Source organism: Ambystoma mexicanum, chromosome 5p (assembly GCF_040938575.1).
Source record: "Ambystoma mexicanum isolate Mex_15411 chromosome 5p, UKY_AmexF1_1, whole genome shotgun sequence".
NCBI classification, from domain to species: domain Eukaryota; kingdom Metazoa; phylum Chordata; class Amphibia; order Caudata; family Ambystomatidae; genus Ambystoma; species Ambystoma mexicanum.
This window is the reverse complement of record NC_090930.1, coordinates 856204456-856227140: the sequence shown is the minus strand read 5'-3', so window position 1 is coordinate 856227140 and position 22685 is coordinate 856204456. Positions and strand designations below refer to the sequence as shown.

At 46.6% G+C, this 22685-nt stretch overlaps 1 protein-coding gene across 1 annotated transcript in view; it reads right to left on the bottom strand.

The window, feature by feature from the left end:
- Nucleotides 1-22685, bottom strand: part of LOC138481718 (mediator of RNA polymerase II transcription subunit 1-like) — a 1164040-nt gene that overhangs the window by 1043103 nt on the left and 98252 nt on the right. Inside the window, exons 3-4 of the mRNA XM_069613834.1 lie at nt 17507-17591; nt 15064-15118 (exon numbers count right to left, since the gene is read on the bottom strand). Of these exons, the coding sequence (XP_069469935.1) occupies nt 15064-15118; nt 17507-17591 (140 nt within the window). The remainder of the gene's footprint in view (nt 1-15063; nt 15119-17506; nt 17592-22685) is intronic.

Sequence of the window (22685 nt, the reverse complement as noted above, 5' to 3'; positions counted from 1 at the left end):
CTCCACCTACTCCATTGATGCAGATAAAGAGACCTGCACCGTGGACCAGAATACCTGAGAGTCCTCCAGCAAGAAAAAGCCATATAGATGCATTTAGGTATGTAGTTATAGCAAACTACAGGAAGACACTAAGAATCAAAAAAAGCCTGCATGAAGATAATAATGACCTGAATGATTACCGGACAGCACATCTAGGGAACAACATTTGGTACCAGAACATGAAAGAAGTTGGAAGGCGAACTTCTGAAGGAGAATGCTTCGTTTGTGCACTTCTACCGTACAGCATGGGGAAATCCAAGATCTTCATGGCTGTTGAAATTGATGTCCCAACAGCACATTGTCTGTCACATGTAGCAATGTGCAACACCAGAGGCAAGTTCATGGGGAGGGATGCCTCATTGATATGGGCAACTGAAACAGATTACCCCGACGAATATTATTATGTTCAGGACATTAAGACGAGAAATAGAGCTCACACTAGGAATCACATGATCAGGTATGAAAAGCATGAAGTTAAAGGAGCAGGAACAAGAAGGGAAGTAAACACGAGATTGAACGTCCAAGGAAGGGGCCAAATGCAGATTTGGGGAACAGTGCTTTCACCAAACGGATGGGAAGAAGGAGTGGTGATCTGCCTTTATGACCAATACTCAAGACTACTGACATGGGTCGAAGACAGAGGACCTCTGCAGATAGTGCCACTGGAAAGCCTGAAATTGTGCTTCAGGAACAATGGTACAAGAAAGATGGGAGAGAATCAGAACTGCAGAAGAATTTTTGAAGCTTCAGGAATGACTCTCAGAACTGCAGTAAATATGGATCATTATTGGGCGTGTGGATCCAAAGCATACATAAGGCTGCCGAAAAACTGGGAGGCATATGTACAATAGTGAACGTCCACGTTCCAGCACTAGTGATCCCGAAAGGTGACCTGAATATTGACAGTTTCCCGAAAGCAGATGCTAACCTGAGGAAAAGGAGATCTGTGGAGCTGGTATTCCGAATGAAGAGAGAGAATTACTTCTCTGCCAAATCAGAAGAAGCATTTCATGCAATCCCATATGAACACAGGCTGTTCAGCCTCACCTCATCAGTGTTCACAACACTCCTCATGCCAAGATTCCAAGTTGGAACTAATACCTAACCAGATGGGAGTCATTACAGACCATCAGCTAGACAATAAAAGGATTCAATGCAATCAAGGAAGAGTTAAGAACAATCCGACTGATGACTCTCCAGAACAGATATGTACTTGACATGATCACAGCTAGGGATGGAGGAGTTTGTGCAAAATAAATCGGAGAATCATGTTGCACATTTATACCTTCTCACGATTAGGAAAATGGAACCTTAACAGAAGCCATAGGTATGCTGACAAACCTACAGAACAAGATGATCAATGAAACTGACAAAGTTGATGACAGCTGGTTTGGATCACTATTCTCGTGGGTCCCCCAATGGATGGCAGACATTCAAGTTTCTGGGAGCCCTGCTTTTGATGATGCTACTAGGATTTTGTGTTATCAAGATAATAATCTTGCAATGCCATAAAACTGCAAAGAAAGCCATAGGGATGAAGATCATGATTGATTTCAAACCAGGATGGAAGTCCAGAGATCTAACTGATAACGAAATAAGAGACTTTGTGAAGGCAAGCGAGCATGCGCCAGAAGGTACGAAGTTTCTGTATCCCAGGAAACGCAGAAACTATGAAGGAAAATGGATATATTGTAGCCCAAATGGACAATGTCAGATAATGACATGGAACAAGGATGAACACGTAAAGACAGCAGGAAGCCTGAAAGGAGTGATAAAAATATGGACTCCAAAGAGACTCCTTCACACTATCATGTACAAACCCAGAAGACGAAGAAGACATGGATACAGAAGAACCAAGTAAGATGAATCCAAAAGAGGAAGCTGAAGTAGTCGATAAACCCAATCAGACGGTGGGGGTGGGGGGAGGGGAAGTGTAGAGGAGGTCCCAGATATGGCCTGCACTCCAGCCACCCATCTTGAAGTACCAGGAATGTTCACACCAAGATATGTGACGTATGATGAACAAATAAACCAGCAGAGAGCCGCGTTAGGGCTCTGCCCAGTGCCCATCAGAAGAGCAACACCTATTGAAGTGCCAATAACCAGACAACCATGGACAGTAAGGTATCCATTGAGACAACCATACCAGCAAATGACACAAAAAGAATATTGCTTAAACACTGTCCCAGAAGGAACTCAAAAGGCCTTAATTGAAGACGAATGGTGAGGACACAAGGGACTGGACAGACTTACAGATGAACGAAACGACAACCAGGAGATGACACACAAAGATGAAATGTTAGGAAAAAGGATGTAATGAACGTAGAAGCAGAGGCGATGTTGAACCAGATAGAAATTTAAACTGTAAAGCAGGATGAAAATATCCAACCAGTTAACGCCTGTACATATGCTTGAAACGCAAGAAGCTAAGAGAACAGTGTGGCTTGCTATGCTTAGTAGGAGAATAGAGCGGCAAGCCAAATATATATCTACCTCAATGAAGCACATAATATAAGTGCGAGTCCACTTTATACAAAAGCAGAATTAACCCAGGTTACGGAGGGTCAAACAGGACAGGATACTTATTCCAGCTAAAACAAGAAGAGACAGCGGAATCGAAACTCAGCAAGGAAGAGGCCGTGCCTGGGAAATCAAGGTCAAACCAAGAAGGGGAGGCGGGCAGTAACTCCGGAGAAACAAGAGCAGCCTGCCCCGTGAAGGTCGAGATAAGGAGGCCCAGGCAGGTGGCGGGTGAAAATAAGAATGAAATCCACAAATAGAAGCAAAACAAAGCCGATTCACGGTGTACTAACACGTGACCAGCCAAGCGAGAAGAGGTACCAACGTCTGATTTCACCCAAAACCAGAAGATACCATAACTTTTCCTGACAAGAAGCTACAGTTTCGAGGCCGAACACAGCCAACTAATTGACACATAGCAATAAAGTACTGATTGATGGAAGGGAGGCTGTGTGAATCTTGGGGCATCCTGTATCTGGATGTCCATTCTGCTAATTAAAGTGAAGATTTATGCTTGGGGTTATAGCCAACCCAATCACAGTGGGCCAAATAATCTAGGGTCCTATAGATAGTAAAACCAATGGGACGTCGTACTTTAGTGACATCTACATGAGTAATGTTAGAGGGAAGGGCGTAGACTGCCACCCGATAAGAATTATCCAATCCGCACACTCCATTACCATATACAGATATAGCACCTATACTTTTTTTTTTTTTTTAATTATTTTTATTCAAACAAAACAACAATACAACAAAACATATATAAAAACTTTCAACAACATAACCACTGCACTCCCCCCCCCCCCCTTATGAGCCTATTTGTTCCTCGCCCTCTGTATCTGTTCCGTGTGTCAGGGCTTCGCTGCTTCCGGATTCTGCTGGGGCCAATACTGCTCCAAACATTTCAGCTATCAGCAGTTTCCATGCCATGAGGGAGCCCATTTCCTCATCCCCCCCCCGTGCTACTAGCCTCTTGCCACACAACTGTTTCAGCCTCCGCCCATTTTTGTAGGTCCTTCCACCACACCTCCACCCGCGGCCTGTGACACTCCTTCCATCCCATGGCGATCCTACGTTTCGCGAGCACGTATGCCAGATCTTTCAATTTCCCAACATGTTTGCATTTCCGCGCTCTGGGATACCCCCCCAGCAGGCAGGCCCAGGCCGAGTCTATTATGAGCGTGACCCCCTTCTCCGCTCCCTTCTGTGCAACCTCCCCCCAATAGACTTCAATTACCGGGCACGCCCAGAACATGTGTATCATGTCTGCGTTCTCTTCGTCACACTTGGGGCAAGCCTGGCGCCCCACATTTCTGAACCTTGATATTCTCCGAGGGGTCATGTACGCCCTGTGCGTTATTTACAACTGCAGTTGTTTAAACCTGGCATTTCTCGACACCTTCTTGTGATATCCCAAAGCCCGTTCCCACATCCCATCCTCCATCGGGGCTCCCATCTCTGTTTCCCATTCTGATCTCAAATGCACCAGATCCCTCCCGATCTTAGTCATCAACATCTCGTACAACCTGGACACCTCATGCCCACCCTCTGATGTATCGTATATCACCTCGACGGCGGTGTCCGGCTCCTCCGCCAAAATGGCTTCAGGCCACCTACTCCTAATCTCCTGTACTACCCTGTGATAAGTGACATATTGGCCACCGTGCAGTCCTGACGTTGTCCCAAGTTCCCCAAACTCCGCAATAGCCCCTTCCTGCCAGATGTCTCCCAAGGTGACTAGACCCACCGACTCCCAATAAGTCCTAATGATTACCCTCAGTTGCCTGTCCCCCTTCGTCAGCGCGACCAGCGGTATCTGCGGGACACACGGGAAAGGGTCTCCCATCATGCGGCAGGCTCGGCGCCACATGTTCCATCCACCAACAGCATTTTAGGGCGCTCGCTCATATCCGAGCTAGCCACCCAGATCATTTCCCGCAAGTAAAAAGGAGCACAGTCCCTCCCGAACAACCTGTGTTCAGGGGTCTCCTCATCAGAGAGCCACCTAGCCACATACTGCAGTTGTGCCGATACATAATACGCCTCGAAATTAGGCAGTTTAATACCGCCTTTCTCATAGAAGTTCTGCAGCTTCCATAATGCAACTCTGTGTCGGGTACCATGCCACAAAAAGTCTCTGCACATACTGTGCAGCTTAACAAAAAACTTCCTAGGGATCATATAAGGGATATTGTTGAAATAATGCAAAAGTCGGGGCAGGACCACCATTTTAAGCATAGCCCCTCGACCCATCATCGCTAGGGGCAACCTTCCCCAAAACCTCATACATTTCCCAATTTTTTCTATAGCGATTTCAGTGTTGTGCTTGTGTTCTTCTTCAATAGAGTGATACACGTCTATCCCCAAGTAGCGGAATGAACCTGTCGCCCACGGAATCTGCAACACAGGTAACCTCTCTACAGGCTTTCCCACGTACCTCCCCAGCGGGAATAGACAAGATTTTTGAGGGTTCACCGCTATACCGGACAGCTTGGCATACCGCTCCATCACCTCCAACACATACTGAAGATTCTCTTCCGGGTACCTTAGATACAATAACAGATCATCTGCGTACAAGGATATGAGATGCCTCTCCCCTCCTACCTCGATGCCGATCGGCTCATATTGTTGCCTGAGGTATATTGCTAGGGGCTCCAGGGCCAGAATGTATAACATCGGGGACAATGGGCACCCTTGTCTATTGCCTCTGCCCAGCTGCCATCTCTCGGACACCACTGCACCCGTACGGACCCTGGCTAGCGGTTCGCTATATAGCATTCCAGCCCATTTAACATAGCCTGGCCCCATGCCATACCCACGCAGGGCCGCCAGCAACCACGGCCATTTAACAGAATCAAACGCTTTGACTGCGTCCAATGCCACAATCGCCATTTCACTGTCCTGACTGCACCCCCATTCAACCACTCGGTGGAGTCGTCTATGGTTGTGAGTGATGTTCCTACTCGGGACATAGCCCGTCTGGTCTGGGTGAATCAGCTTACCGATCACTCTCCGCATTCTGTTGGCCAAAACAGCTGTCAGGATCTTACTGTCCTGATTCAACATTGACAGGGGCCTGTAGGAGCCACAGCTATGTCCCGGTTTATTAGGTTTGGGGAGCGGTATAATAATCGCCTCCCTAAGCGACTCCGGCAACCGTCCTACTTCAAACGCCTCGTTGAGCATTTCTAGCATGGGTGGGAGCACCTCCTCCTCATACATTTTATAGAATTCGCTAGGGAACCCATCCGCCCCCGGAGCCTTGCTGGTGGGCAACTGCCGCACCGTCTCTTTCAGTTCCTCAAGCATGATCGGTGCATCGAGCTCCTCCCTCTCCTCGTCACTCACCTTGGGCAGGCCTATGTCCTCCAGTACCTCATCAATCTCCTCTTGGCTGCTCCCCCCATCATCCTCATATAAAGCAGTATAATATTCCGCAAATGCCCTGTTTACTCCTTCTTGAGTGTCCACCGTCTCGCCCTCCTCACCGGTTACAGTTCGAATCGGGGACCTGGGGGCTTCACTCTTATATAGCCATGCTAGGAGCCGGCCCGTTTTATCTCCTCCCGCGTGTTGCCTTTCTATGTATTTTTTGTAGTTTAAGTTACTGAGCCTGTCCCAGTGTTCCGCGCACTTCCGCTGTAATCTGAATGTCTCCTCTGTATCTGCCCCACCTCCCTCCAGCTCTTTCTCCAGTTCAATCTCAGCCGCCTGTAGTTCAGCCAGAACCCCACCCAGCAACCCCTTTGACTTCGCAATGGCAACCCCCCGCATCACCACCTTAAAGGCCTCCCATAGAGTGCCCGCCGACTGCACACTGCCAGTATTTATTTCGAAGTAAGCAATGATCTCATCTCTTAGATCCTCCCTGAAAACGGGGTCTTTGAGCGCCTCTGCCCGGAGGCGCCACGTCGGTATTCGCGCCCTGGGGGGGCAATACTGCCACCCCAGGACCAGGGGCGAGTGATCCGAGAGAACCCTCGCTTTGTATTCTATATGAGTACTCTCAGCAACCACGTCCGGGGTGGCAAAGATATAATCAAGCCTCGTGTGTAGCTTATGCGGGGCCGAGTAGTGAGAGTACTGCCTCCCCTCAGGGTGTTTCACTCTCCACACATCTGCCAAGCCAAAGTCTGCTAGCAACCTCTGCAAAACCCTGGCTGCTGGGCTGGGCCTGGCCGCCCCCCCATCCGACCTGTCTACTCCTGGATTCAAGACACAATTAAAGTCCCCTCCCCAAATCACCCCAGCCCCCACACCCACACTCAGCTTGGTACACAGTGTCCTAAAGTATGCCGCCGTGTTTTGGTTAGGAGCGTAGGTATTTACTATGCATACTTCTTTGTTCTCTAACAGCCCCCTAATTATCGCCAACCTCCCATCTGCATCCACAATTTCTTCAGTTAACTTAAATGGGACATGCGGCGCCACCCAGATAAGCACTCCCCTTGCATAGCCAGAGTACGACGAACCCACCGCTATCCCTTTCCATTTCCTCCCCACCATCTCCATCCTCTCCCTCGTCAGATGTGTCTCCTGCAACAAGGCGATGTCTATCTTCTGTCGCCTCAAGTACAACATAACCTTATTACGTTTCAGGTAACTGTTGAGCCCTCTAACATTCCATGTTAATATCTTAAGGTCCCCCATGGTCTATCGATGGTTCCCCTTCCCCTCCCCACGCAGCCCTCCCCCCCACACCAAACAGACTCTCAATAATAGAACTTCCACAAAGGCTCATATATAAACTTAAACACCCCAACACCCCAACCCAACTAACTGCCCAGCTCCATCCCTGGATCTCAGGCATACCCGCGTTTGGCTCTCTCTTGGCGACCCCAATCGAGAACCCGGCAGGGTGTCACCGCACTAACAGTGACCTAACTAAACTCTAAATGAGGGTATAAAGATCGGCCCCGGGAGGCTCCTACCTCACGCAGCAATCTCCGTGCACACAGCTCATGTTTCCCACCATTCAGGGCGTTCCAGCCGTCCAGCTGCATCAATGACTATAATCAAGTCCCACATTCCTCAATCCCACCAGTTCACCACTTTACTTGTCTCGTCCAGCTCCATCTTCCTTCTGAACATCTGGCTCTTGGGGGCAGCTCTGCATGTCTAGCCACCCCATGGCGTCTTCTGGAGTTTCAAAGAACAGCGTCTTGTTTTTGTAAAAAACCTTTAGCTTGGCCGGATAGAGCAGCATGTATTTGTGGCCAGCTTCCCGCAATCTCCTCTTGACCGATCCAAAGTTCATGCGGCTTCGCTGTACCTGCAGGGTATAGTCCGGGTAGGCAGTTATATTTGCTGCGCCACGTTGTATAGTTCCTCCCTTACGGAAGTGTTCAAGGATTCGCTCGCGATCCCGATAATTGAGAATCTTGGCAATCATTGGCCTGGGCGGGTTACCTGGCGGTGGCTTCCTTGTCAAGGCCCTGTGCGCCCTTTCCACAGCAAATCCCTGAGAGAGGTTCCCCCCGGTGATTTCCTGCAGCAGCATGTTTTCCACGTACTCCGTCGGGTTGTGGCCCTCAGCCCCTTCCGGCAGTCCGACGATTCGAATGTTATTCCTTCGAGCGCGCCCTTCTGCTTCCTCTGCCCTACTCTCCAGATTGCCCACTCGTTGCACCAGGGCATGTAGCTCCCGTTTGTGTGCAGCACAGTCCGCAGCAGTTGGGCTCATCTCCTTCTCCAGGGTCTCCGTGCGCTCTGCCAAAGTCCTAACATCCTGCCTGAGGAGGTTCACATCTTCCTGTACCGCCCCCACTTGAAGCTCCATCGCCGTTTTCAATTCCGTCACAGCCAATTGAAGCTTGGACTCCCAGGCCGCCTTCAAATCCGCGATTGCCTCCAGGACTTCCTGGTTAGTACTCACAGTGGCCATTCCCCCTGCTGAGGTCTTATCCTTGCTCCTGGCTCCCTCGGGGCCAGTTGGCGTTCTGGTATATTCGTCCAGCGTAGGCTGCTTGGCCTTCGCTCTCAGGGGCTTGCTGGACATTCCTTCGGTTAGGAAAAGCTTGTCGTCCACACTTGTAACTCCAGGGGCGGTCTGCCTTATGCGACCCGAGCGGACTGTGCACCACAACCCAGACAGCGCTGTTTCCCAATGATATGCCCAAGCGTGTCCCCGCTCACCATGGCCTGTTATCTTCTGTGGAGCTTGGCTCTTAACTGACCACACCGCAGTCCACTTCTGTGCTCTTCTCGGGCCGTGGCTTCCGCTGCCTTCTTTCAACCCTCCTGGGGCGAGTGTCTTCCAGCACCAACAGTACAAGTTACCTCTCTTGATGGGTGCTATTATTATGAGTTATTGCCCTGCTGCCACCTCACATGACTTTCATTGACTCATCCCCTAGTGCGGCTTCAGGCTCGCCACATTTCTCTGTGTAGTATTTGTGCCCCCACGAGCCAGCAGTATCTTTGTTTTCCACCTGTAATCCTCTGTTATGGCCTGCTTGCCTGTGTTGTAAATTTATTTTGTTTCCTTAGCAGGCGCGAGTACCACCTTCCAATCCGATGTCAGTTTCACACTCTGTTCTCTTGCCGGCTCGCTCCTCGCAGCTCCATGCTGGCCACAATGTTGCAACTAACACAATCTGCATTGCTTTTGCTCTGATGACTTCGCTGCTACTGCTACTGTTTCCGCATCCCAGCAGCTGATCTTGTGGCTCCTTCAGGCTTCAGACTACAGGCGGCTGCGCTCACAATGTCCCACAGCTGATCCAGTGTTAACATTGGGCTGCATACGCTGATTTCTAATGATAATGTATTTGCCGTCTATGTGTCCACTGCTCCCATTGATGCCCCCAGTCTTCCGAATACGCATCCGCTACTCCCAATTACCAACTCGTTCTGTCCCACGTCGCTGCTGGCTTCCACTAGTCCGGCTGCCTTTCACACTGCTGTCGTCTCTTTGTGCATTTACTTTCCAGTTTTCCGATTGTTCGTATTAGCGACAGGTTTCACTGCCTTAGCCTTCTGCAACCTCCTCTCCCGGCAGTACGGCTGATTACACATCAGACCCTTTGTTCAGTGGGCGCCATCTTGTTTTCACCCACCGCCCAGACACGGCAAGCTTTTTTCTTCCTCCGTACTTCCTTCTGGCTGTTAATTATCCCGAACTTCAGCCTGCTGCACACCTCATTTCTTCATGCTACAGTGGCTGTTTTTTTAGCACTTCACAGCTGACTTTAAATGCCTTTCATCCTCAGGATCATGTGCGGATCTGCAGGAGCTCCCAGGAATCACGTCCTACACCGCAGCCATTAAGCCACGCCCCCCTAGCACCTATACTTAACCTTTTCCAACCAATAGAATTGCATGACAAACTTAGTGTTACACGTCAATAATGACGAATTTTGGGTATAACTGTTACTGTTTGAATGAAGATCGTTGGGAGTTGAAGCGAGATGGGCTATCGCATCACTGTTGATTTCCATGTGTCCCCGCTTTTTGTACTTGTCGTTAAACGGACTCCCCTTTCCCAAACCATTGAGTTGTCTTTATTGAAGGGTGTTGGGGTAAGAAATCCTGCACCCCTTCCACCTCAAGGTGCAGCCATCTTGTCTTAAAGTACTCGAGGGCGAGCTCTGACTATGGGCCGGTCAGGGGTCACTCCCCCTCCCGTACACTATGATGCTAAGCAACCTTAGAATGTCAAAGGCCAGAAGAGATTGGGCACTCTGAAACCATTGGACCATCTGCGAGAGATGTTGAACTCTCAACTTAGGGGGCGTGGCTTTTCCTGAGGTCGAATCCAGGACCGCTCCAATCAACTGAAGCTTCTTTGATGTGGTCAAGTGGGACTTCTTGAAATTTAGGGAGAAGCCCAGCTTGTGGAGGAATCGGCAAGTATGACTGAGATGATCTAAATCCTGTACGGGAGACCAAGCTCTGATCAGCTAATCTTCCAGTTTGGGGTAATTTTAATCCTCCCCCACCCTCCCTCCTTAGGCTGTCTGCCACCACCACCATGAGCTTGGTGAATACACTCAGGCAGAGGTGAGCCCAAATAGCAGGACACGAAACCGATAATGAGAACCGCCAACCGCGAACCTCAGGTACTTTTGGCGTTAATGATGAATTGGCATATGAAAGTAAGCATCCTGAAAGTCCAATGACCCCAACTAATCCTTGAGCTGAAGGCCTGAAGAATCTGCAGAAGAGTTACCATCTGCAACTTGTCCTTCCTGAGGAAATGGTTCAAGCGTCTCAAGTCCAAGATGGGTCGCAGTCCTCCATCTTTCTTGGGCATGAGAAAATAGAGAGAGTACGGTACTGGGGAGACCCCCGGCCGGCCCATATAGTCAGGGTTTGCTCCACAGTACTTTCAAGATAGCTGCACCTTTGAGATGGATGGGGGTGCAGGTTTACTACTCCAACACCATTCAATAAGGACAACTCAATGTTTTGGCAAAGGGGAGTCCGTTTAATGACAAGTACAAAAAACGGGGAAACATGGAAATCAACAGTGATGCAATAGCCCGTCTCGCTTCAACTCCCTCGAACTTCATACAAACAGTAACATTTATACTCAAACCTCGTCATCATTGACGTGTAACACTCAAAGTTAACATGCAATTCTATTGGTTAGGAAAAGGTAACTTTACTATAGGTACTATATCTGTATATGGTAACGAGTTAGAGGATTGGATAAACACCATCAGGTGGGCGTCTAAGCCCTTCCCTCTAACATTACTATTGTATACGTCATTAAGAGTACGATGTCCTATTGGTTCTATTATCTGTTAGGACCCTAGATTATTTGGTCTATTGTGATTGGGTTGGCTTCAACCCCAGGCATAAATCTCCACTTTACTTCGCAGCATGCAGAATGGTCAGCCAGGTGCAGGGTGCCCCACGAATCACCCGGCCTTCCTTCAATCCATCATTACCTTAGTGGCTATGTGTCAATAAGTTGGCTGTGGTCGGCCTCAAAACGGTCTTCTTGTCAGGAAAAGTTATGATAACTCTGTCTGGGCGGCTGCCAAGCATAGGTGTGAACCCATGCTCCTTCTCGCCCGGATGGTTATATGTTACTCACACCGTGAATCTGCAGAGTTTCCCTCAATTTGTGCATTTAGTTCTTATTCGGCTTGCCACCTGCCTACGCCTCCTTATCTCGTTCCTCCTGAGATAGGCTATTCTTAAGTTTCAATTCCGCGAAGCTACTGTTCGCTCCTTCTATTGGTCTGACCTTGGCTCTTCCTGGCTCATGTTGCCTCTGCTGAGTTTCGATTCAGCCATCTCTTCTCGTTTTAGCTGAAATATGAATCCTGTCCTGTTTGGCCTCTAGTAACAGGAGTTGATTCTGCTTTTGTGTAAAGTGGACTCACACTTATATACTGTGCTTAGTTGAGGTAGATATGTATAGGTGGCGCTTGCCATGGTTTATCTTCTACTAAGCATAGCAAGCCGCAATGTTTTCTTAGCTTTCTTGCACTTTTAAGCATATGCACAGGCATCAGCTGGTTGAATGGCTTCATCCTGCTTTATATTTTAAGCTTCTTTATATTTCAACATCGTCTCTCCTTCTAGGTTCACGATATCCTTATTCATGGCATTTCGTCTCTTGCGTCATCCTTAGGTTGTCATATCTTCTACTTGCAAGTCCGTTCGGGCCATCATGATGTCATCATTCGTCTTCTATTAAGGCCTTTTGGGTTTCCTCCAGGACAGTGTTTAGGCTATCCTCATTTAGTCTGATCTGTTGGTAGGGTTTTCTCACTTAATACCTTACTGTCCATGGTTTTCTGGGTATCAGTACTTCAACATGTATTTTTCTTCTGCTAGGCACTGGACAGAGCCCTACTGCGGCTCTCTGCTGGTTTATTTGCTCATCATACGTCACATATTTTGGTGTGAACGTTCCTGGTACTTTGAAATGGGTGATGGGAGTGCAGGCTTTATCTGGGACCTCCTCTACAGTACCAACCCGGATTCCTCGCTCTTGCAGGTACAGACTATCGCACCTTTCTACAATAGGATAAAGACCTGCTGTAGTAGGAGCGGATCTGGATCTTTCAAGCATTGGCCTTCTGGAGGGCAATCTGGGGGGAGACATTAGCCCTGGGTCACTGTCTGCAGTGCCCAAGCATTGTGGGTTATGCCCAGCCAACACTCCAAATGCGGAGTCAGCATGCTGCCCGACTACAGTTCTGTGAATCAGGGACTCAGGGTTTTGGGGTTTCTGCTGAAGCCGATGGCAAAGAAGCAGATGCTCAGAGACATGTTTCTCCCCCTTTGCCCCCCCCCCCCCCCATGTCCACTTGAACCACAGGGAGTTCTTGTTTGGCCCCTTCGTTCAAACTGGCCTCTTCCTCTAGCACTTGAGGAGCAGAAACAAAAGTGCAAACCCCTCAAGCCATGGGAAGACCCGAGAGATTGAGGAGGCTGGCATTTGCTGCTGCCAGCAACTTAGCTGCCACCTTGGATGTCTGTAAATGTTCTAGGCTCTCATTGGCCTTTGAACCGAAAAGCTGGGAGCCATCAAATGGCATGTCCAATAGTATTGAATGGAAGTCAGCTGCAAACCCCGATTTCCTTAGCCAAGAAAATCTTCTGGCAACAGTACTTGCCAATAGCCGTCTTGCACCAGGTTAAGAAAACCCTCTTTGTTCTCCCCCTCACGGATATTGTATATGGCCACAGCTATCATGTCCAACAAAGTTTGAGTATACTTGGCCAGGGCACAAGTTGGATTTATGGACTTGAGGGCCCTACTGCTGCAAAGCCACCATCCTCTTTTAGAGTGTCCACCAGATTTTGCATTCTGGACTCCTCTGAAATGAATTCTTCAGGTACATTAGGAGAATAATTTTCAAAACCGAAAGTTGCAGATCATCTTCCTCCTCCTCCTCAAAAACCGACCCCATGGTCGTGAGGAAATTTGCCTTCAGCAAAGCCTTTTAATCCTTCAACAGTAGGTCTCCAAATCGTTTAAGGCGCTGAGGGTGTCGTACTGTTGAAGACTTAAAAGGCTTTGATGGAGGCACTGGCTTCGATGGACCAGGTACCGACTCCTTAACAGTAGGAGTCTAGGAGGAAGGCTTTTATTTAAACTTGTGTCGAGACAAAGACGCCTTCGACGAATGCCAAGGACACTTACTGCCCGGGCTCTTTGGCACACGAGTAGTGATCTCAGAAGATACCCTGCCAGTCTTTCCAGATGCAGTGGGCTCTGAAGCTTTCTTGGACTCTTTCAAACGGGCGCTCAGAGCTGCCTTTTGAAAAACCTCAAGCATTTGGAGACTTCATTTCTCCAGTCAGCGGCAGATGCTGACTTGCCTGGGAAGTTAACACATTTGACAGGCGATGAGCGCTGCAAAGACTGCGACCAATGGCACGGTTTCTTTCAATGTTTGAAGTGCTTTTCCATCGGGGAAAACCTCCTTGGAGTCATCAGAGTACCTCTTTTGACTGAGATTTAGAAAGGGTCCTACCTGCCATGAGCTTCCCCGTCCCCTCCCTCAAGGCCTTCACTGTCAGGAACTGCAGTCAACTCTGTGGTCCAGACACCAAAAGGCAGATCCGATGTGGGTCCCTAATTTTATCAGCACAATCCGAGCACCGTCTGAAATCGGTCTTCGGTGTAGACATTTTCAATGAACTTCAATTTTTCTTTTTAGAAATACGCAGTGAGAAAAATCGCTGCAAGCTACTTATACCAGCATCAATGTCACGGCCGAGGACAGGATGGAGGCCATAGAGTGCCACGACTCGAAGCCATATACAATGCAAAAAATGTTCTGTAGCTGCAAGCAGACTTACGAATATATCAAGATGAGGACTAAGCCGGAGGACACAATCCATACGAAACGATCAGCAAGCTGAGATCTAGGGGTCCCTGAAGCAGTTTAACATTTGCCAGCATGATTCTTCAAAAGAGGCACAATATTGTCAATAAAACTAATTTCCTAGGACTCTGGACAGGAAGCTTCTGGGGCAGGCAATCAAAAATGTGTTGTGCAAGAACATACAATAGCGTATAAAAGGCTGGCTTTTCTCCTAGTCAACCAGTACTCCATGTGCTTGTGCAAAACATTCAAGCAAACAGTCCAAGATTAAACCGGTCTTGCTGTAAACTTTACTTGAGAAGATTCAGAAGGTAGGCTATGCTTTTCAAATCACTTGAATGTATTCTTTTACAGAGGTGATTTTGTCCCTGAAAGTGTAGTGCTACTGCACTGTAAAAAACCTGTATTGAAGGATGTTCTGGGGTGGCATTTGTGTGGTGTCCGCAGTTCATGAACTATTCTTGGCAAAGCGTAGAATAATGTTTATACTCTAACTTTATGCAGCCAGAGTTTGGCCTTCTAAATCGCATATTTAACTTCCAAGAGACTGTATGGGTTCCAAAACACTTCTGATAGATGCTTGAAAAACTTTACAATGCAGATTGTCTCTGCCTCACATAATTATCGGCCCCTCACACTCAAAATTCACAAGCGTGGTTGAGCTTTACCAAGCTTTGATGTACAAATACAAACAATAAAATAAACTTACCCCTTTTGCTTGGAAAGCAATTCCAATCGATTTACCATTGTGGACAAGGATCGGACTGTAAAAGAAAAACCATCATTATTACTCAAGCAGTTTACAAAAGGAAGACTAGGATTAGTATTCTAATTACATTTCATTAACCAGTGCACACATTACTCAGTGGAAACCTCAAACTGTAGGGAGATGAATCAGAGGGTGTATGTGGGAGGCCACATGTCCCCTAAAGGCAAACATTGAAGAGAAACTTTATATTAGTAAATATAACATCAAGGAACCCCCGAAATGGAGTAATCTGCAAAGTCAGAAACCTTTCAAAATGTACAAAGTTGTGAAATTACCAGTGTGAGAGCTATAAAAAGTAAAGTATGCATATGGTGATTTGTATCCGATCTTAGTTTAAGGCTTGTATGGCACAACATCAAAACTGTATTTTGAAAGAATTATCGCTTTAAGTCTTGGTATATTTAGTCTCTGTAGAACTAACTCAGCAGGGGGCTTGCATTATACTGTGGTACAAAACCACTTAGTGTTAACAGGAAATGATCAAAACTTCTGGAAGTGTCCTTACCAAGCCAACCTTAAACAACTCACATTCCAAAAACGTTAGTATCTATGGCCACCTAACCGGCTTGTTGCAATGTACAAATGGACCTGCCCCAGAGAAAATAGAGACACAAGGACAGAATTGTCTACAATGGTATATTCTCAACACCCTGAAGTCAAAGAAAATTAGAATTGGGTCGGTCGAAATAGAACATGCAATTGAATATGTAATAAATGTGGGTTGAAACCCAAAAACTCTACAATATAACTCGGTAAATCCTAAAAAAAATAAAAAAAAAAGAGAAAGAAATCGGTCAATGGTGACGAATCCGATAAAGTTGCTATTATCTGCACAATGTTCATACAACCAATGTTGTTTGATGGGACAATGAATATCCTAGTTCTTAATCCTGCTTGTGCGTTCAACAATGCAGTCTTAATGCCCGTTTCAGAAAGCCAAAATCTAGTGCGCTGCATATGCTTACCAAAGCTTACACTACATACGTGTATCTGCAGTTAACGGAAACCTCGATTTTATGGGTTATTGCCTTCAGTAACTGAATGGCAACTTTTTTGCTGAGAGCATAGGCATGCATAGAACATTTGCCACAAAATCCATTAGGAATTGGTGGCATTCATGTAGACTTCAGAAAACCTAAATAGTATTTTTCAGCAATTGAGCCTTAGTACAGGCGATGAATTGATATATTCTTCGATCCAAGTATTCATATCGTTAGAGTTTCAATTATATTCAGTGGATGATGGAATGTGGGGCAGAGGGGGAATCAAACTGAACTGTTAGTACTGCAATATATGTCCTTAATAGTAGGTCAAGCTCCTCATCAGAGTACTTTAACCTACTCTACCTAGATGTTGGCATCATCATCTGCACAACATACTGCAAATATTTTGCTTTTGCATTTCAGATACTGTGGGAATCGCTACAGTTTTTCACTGCGAGCAATTCCCCAGTAAAAATAGCGTTGGTTACTTTCGATTGAGGTCTACTTTGTGCATGTGGCAATAATTCACAGAATGGTGGGTATGCTGATCAAGATCTTTTCAGGGCCCTTCAGGCCCACGTAGCCGTCTACTATAAAGTAAAGACTGTGCCCCAGGCAGACTAATATTTTGTTGCTGCTCAGGGTGCTCATCAATCACACTTGGAATTGCAATTGGTATTGTATGCCAACCTGTGCTCGGGTCTGTATGAGGATATTGAATTAGCAGTGGTGATCAAGAGGATCATGGGAAAGCTTGCAGGCGAGGCTAGCATGAGGAGGTGGTGCCTATCCAGATCCGGTGGCTTCAAAGGGCCTTCACACATATCCCAACCCATATTTCTAGATGTACTAGAATGAACTCACGATCTACGGTCATATTCCGCCACCTGACCCGAAGACTAGTAGATTGGTCAATTTGATTGATAGGTCTACTTTTATTTTGGTCAGTTAACGAATGATTACAAATTGTAGGGTTTTAGTTCTCGAACCCCGAAAAACCATCCCATTTATAAAGGCAGTGATGTCAAATATAAGGAGGCAGCAACATCACACCAGTTTCCATTTTGACATTGGATTAGATTTGCATTTGTCTGAATAACGATAATCAGGGTTTTAAAAGTGCTTCATACCAGATTCCGCCCGCTTCCAAGCGCTGTGATAGCAGTTGGTATTTAATAGTACTCAATATCTCTACTTTAGAGGGATGAAGTGCAGAGTGGTATCTGCTGCGATTCAAACTTGCCACGTGCAGGCTTGACCTTTGTCAGAGGTGAGTACGTAACCAGTTAGCTGTTCTCCACACCCATTCCACTAGCTAAAGATGGACTTTGCAAGGGGAGTTGTAAGGGTGGATAAGAAAAACACAACTATGTAACCACTAGCTGCACACTGTACCTTACCTTTTAGTGATCTTTGTAGCTTTTCCAAGGAGTGCAGCATTGGAAAGCCCAAAGTTCCTCTCCAGGCGCTTCCAGTTGTTCTTTCCTAAGGAGGGGTGGGGAATGGGAGCGAGAAAGAGGTTTAGGATATATATTATACACACACACACATATACATATATACATACACACTATTAAGCTTAATGTTGAACAATTTCATTAATGGATTCGGACATATTGGAAATACAAATTGAACAGAAAAAGTATACCAGTCTTTAGAAACACGAATAGTTGGTTGATGAGGACATTTGTTTATTTCGGATATAAATTGCATCCATAAAAACATACGTATAGGCATTAAACAAAAAAAAACAAAAAAAAAAAAGAAGGATACCTGGGCATAAAATCACATCCTTAAGAACAAAAGCACAAGATATCATAAAACACTTCCTAGTAATCACATAATCAGTGTCATAAGGATACTCCATCACGCATAGCTCGTCTTTTCCAGACAAGATGTAGTAAGCACGCACATCTTGCCAGTGCTTGCATTGAGAGCACTGGTGACATTTTCAACCGATGACAAAAAAGGAGGACGCCATTGCCTATAGCCAGGACCCTTCAGAAAATCATGAAGAAAATATTTACGCAAGTCATTGCATAGGGGCAAACGATCACTTAGTGGCCAGTGTTTCAAAAGCACCAAAAAATACACAGCGCTAGTAGAAGACATAGCAGCCCATCTGCTGGTTACTGCCTTAACATGCACAGCATTAAACCTGGCACGGGTTAGTTAACATCTGTGTGTATGGGTTCACGACAAAACCGAGGTAGGGGGCCATCCCACCTAAGCTAAGGGGTGGAGAGAGAGAGGAGAGGGGGGGGGGAGGGGCGGGAGAAAAAATTGTACCACAGACCCGTGAAACCTGGTCTTTCCATTACTGGCCCAGTGTGCCATGTGATGAATCGGAGGCGATCATCCCAAGAAGCCTGGCTCTGGCCTTTCTCATGTGGCCAGGAAAAGGCAGAGGCTGCCTAATCCTGACCCTGGGGGAGGGGGGTGTTCTGCGAGAGCATCACATGTGAGGGGAATCAGGTCAGGAGAATTGGGAGAATCCTCTAAATAACTTCCATAGAGACCCTACAGTTTTAATGGCCTACTGTAAAAGCGAGACTTGTGATATAAAAGAATCAGACCATTAGGAACATTGGGACGAGGAAGAGGGGCTCAGAGGCACGGAACTGCAATATGCAGTTAAGTGATCCTAATGACCCACACTGGAGAGGGAGTTTTGGGTATTTAAGGCCTGCTCAGGTGCAGGCCACGAGAACCAGAAGGTTGAGCTTAACTAGGCATTGTGAGCCGCTGAAGTAGGGAAACAGACACCAGAGCCACTGCTGTTGTTGAAGCAGATGCCGGTCCCTAGAGGGTTTTTAAGCTGAAGTGCAGAGTTCGAGCAGGGGGAAGCAATGTTGTGACAGGCTGTCCCTTGGGAGAGAGGAGATCTCCCTATTGTGTGCCTGGTCCCAGGGCTGGCTAGCACTGGGCGGCAGGAGCAAAGCAGGCTCCTTTCCCAAGCGGCACATGTTTGAAGAGCATCAGAAGAAGCAAAGGCAGTGGTTTGAGTTGAGACATGACTGGTGAGTTGGTCTGTCATAGGTAACCCTGGGATGCTCCGTAGTCGAACGCTGACCGCAGAGTCATTTTGAATATCGTACTAATGCAAGAAAGTCTCATCGGCATTACAATCACTTTAAAGAAGGGTCTGAAAAGAAAGGTTACAATTATTATTGCCAAGCCAAAAAGGGGGCATATTGACTCTGTATAAAAGCACTGTATGGCTAAAGGAAAGAGGGCCATACTGAAGAGTAACAATAATCACCATTGCCAAAGTAAAGAGGGGGCAAACCTTCAAGAAAGCTTTTAAACCAATGTTGGCTAAGTAAAAAGAGAATGATACAGCAGACAGATTGTAACCAGTATTGTCAGAAGGGGGAGGATGCAATAATTAGGCTATATCCAACAAGCATTGCCTAAGCCAAATAAAGACAAATGTTATAAAGATACATTGTAAGCAGTTGTGTGATGTCAAATTGAGAGATCAGGAGTGGCAGGTAAGAAGCCCTCCTGGTAAGAGGTATCAAGGAGAAGGGGTAAAAGAACCTGCATTGCATGTGGCAATGCAAACGGGGAAAAACGGCATCAATGTGTATTGTGTCCTTACAGAAGTAGTTGTGAATCTGACTGTTGTTGAAAGTCAAAGACTTCTCTGAAAGTGTGAATTAAGACTCACTACAAGTGTTACGAGCTTCTATCCTGGCAGGTGACTATACCAGGAAAGAGATCGTTCGTAGTAGTCCTGTCAGGTTAGTGACCCAGGAAGAAGACAATGAAGTACTATATTGTGGTTGTGAAGCAAAGGAAGTGGCAAAGCCACTATTGCGTTTGATGAATTGTGTTAAAAACCATCCCGACAAGAACCTTATCGTGAATCAAGAAGAATTGTTTGTTTTCCAAGAAGGAGAAGCAATTTTGAAACATTGCATATTAGTTGGAAGATAGACTTTTTGGTTGAACCTTTGTTAAAAGCCAAGTGAAAGATTTTTGTAACCAGGAGAACTTTATGAACAGAACTTGGTCAAAAAAAGGAACTTTTCTTAATTTGAACTTTGGTTGCAGATCCTGCTTTGAACGTGGGGAAGATGATTCGACACAGGTTACAAGGGATACATCATTATTTAGTTTGTGTTGAGAACAACTGTTATTTCTATGAAACTTGAATTGCCATATCATATCTTTAGGTGTTTGATGTATACAAATGTGAGGGACAGATTCCTTTTATTAGAGTGTTTTCCTTTAGTCTTAGTTTCATAGGCAGGGAAACCCACTTTAGGTTAGGGAAAGTGAGGTGTTGATCATACACTTTAATAAAATCACTACTTGTGAAAGCTTTACCAAGTTATTTGCCTCGCATTTCTGACCCCTCACAGCCATGGGCAAACATTTTAATGCTGGAATGGAAACCTTTGTGGTGCTTGGGGGAATTGTTAAAATAAGAGTCCTAAAGCCCACAGATTTAAGAGTGGATTTATTATGTGCCAGGCACTCGATTATTTGATAGTTGCCAACATTTTAAAATATGCTTCAGCAGGAATGTTGTCAAACCGTCATCATTCGTGCACGACTGGAAGTCCCAGGACAGATGTGAGCCTCAGATTCACAATAAAAGCCATGTTTTGTCAACATGTGTCATGTAAGATCCATTTGTGCTAGACACCGTCAAGAGATGGGAAAGGAAGGAATTTTCCGGTGTGTGATACAGGTATGGTATCTCAAGTGAAGACACAGACACAAAAGGCACACATTTTGAAAACAACTTCACTGGGGTTGGAGACTTCCTAGCTTGCCCCAACTCTATGATGGGAGTAGTCCCGATCATCAAAATAAACAAAATTGCCCACGTCAGTCGGTCAAACCAAAGTCTGTGTCCGAAACCTATACTTGCCCTCACACTTTAAAAATAAAGTATATAAACAAAAATGTCAGAATGGCAATGGAAGTGGGTCACCACTCCCTTCCCTCAGGCTCAGTTGACTGGTGGCTCTTGCAAAGTTCTTGAAGGAGGTTAGTATAGACAGTTCAAAGATTTCTCTTAAGTCCCATAGGCTTCCCTTGTCCATGTCAATGTTCGTTCAATACATTTCACTGTTCTTCTTTAAGGTATTCTCCCGGGCTTGCCTTGTCGAGCTCTGCACCTTTCGAACACAGTTCATTACAAAGTTACTTTTCAATCACTTGCTCAGGCTGCCCTTGCCTGAACATTTGCAGATAGCTGAAACATTCTTCTAGCTGCACTACTCCACCTTGTTGAGCTTAGTAAGAACACCCTTCCCCAATCTTTGTACTTCACGTTCACAATGTTCAAAACAGCTCCACCTCAGATCTTGGGGGTGGTGGAGAACTCCCGTCCACAACATTTATGCTTCACTTGCACAAAGTTCCAAAAAATAGCTATACCTCGTAGAGCGTGGGGAGACTTCCCTTCCCCAACCTTTATACTTCACAATGTTCAACTGTCGGAGACATTTGCAACCGCATAGTATTTTCACACCCATGTGTGACCACTGCGGCAGCAGGGTTCTGTAAATATCGCCTTGCCAGAGACCTTGGCAACCACAAAGTATTCTCACCCCTGTGCATGACCACCGACAAAAGGGTCTTCTAGTGGAATGTTTGTATTAAATTAAAGTTCACTTAAGGCGGGCCCGCAGCCACTTGATCTCACATAAACACGTCGCTTTTCACTTTTGGCCTCTCAGGATCACTGCACAGCTTTCCATTGTGCCTTTTCCTGAAATGTCCTTGCTACAAATCTTGCTCTTATTTCATCTTGCCGAATCATTTCCCAGAGCGTTCCTTCCCTCACGGCATCGCTGCATGACTTTTTTCTCTTTTGCTCCCTCACCGGTTAACACAATCAAGCTTTTGAATTCCAAAGTCTTCACTCCAATGCGTATCCTCGCCTGTACCACTAACTTCTCACATTCGCACATATCAAATACCAGGTTCTCCCCTTCTCAGAACTCACTGGCTGCGATTGCCTTGGTGCGCTCTTCGCTGTCAGCTTCATTGAGGTCACGGTCTTGCCCACCTGCCCGTCAGACGCTCCCAGGCAACCTTGCAGCTTCTTAGTTGCAACAAGCACTTCTCTGGCCTTTGAAGGGAAGAGTCGAGCATGCCACTCAGCACCCCCTTGAACCCTCTCGGGCTCCTTGGAAACAGCTCCCTAGCCACACTATTCACTGACTCAGCCGGCAGCATGTTGCGTCTTGGCGTCCCGCTTTCCGTGGCCTGGTTGACAAGTTGCCGATCAGCTGTTCCTCTGCTTCACCATTCAACTTGCTTTTCCCCGGTCTCACCCGCCTTCTCTTCCTGTGCTCCACCTTCCATATTCAGAATAGCCATAAACATGTTTCAGGTGCGCATGACAGGGACCGAGTGCCTGACTCTGCCCGACCCCATTAGTGGGACAGGACCATTGACCAGTACTGGTGGTAATCTTCACAGTCTGTCCTCCTTTCCCTCAGCTCAGTAGGTGGGCTTGCATAGCAAGGAGGGTAGAAATGGGAATTGCAGTAGCCCGCAAAAGCAGATGGAATTTGGGGCAAGAATCTGTCAGGGACACATGTCTCGCCCTTA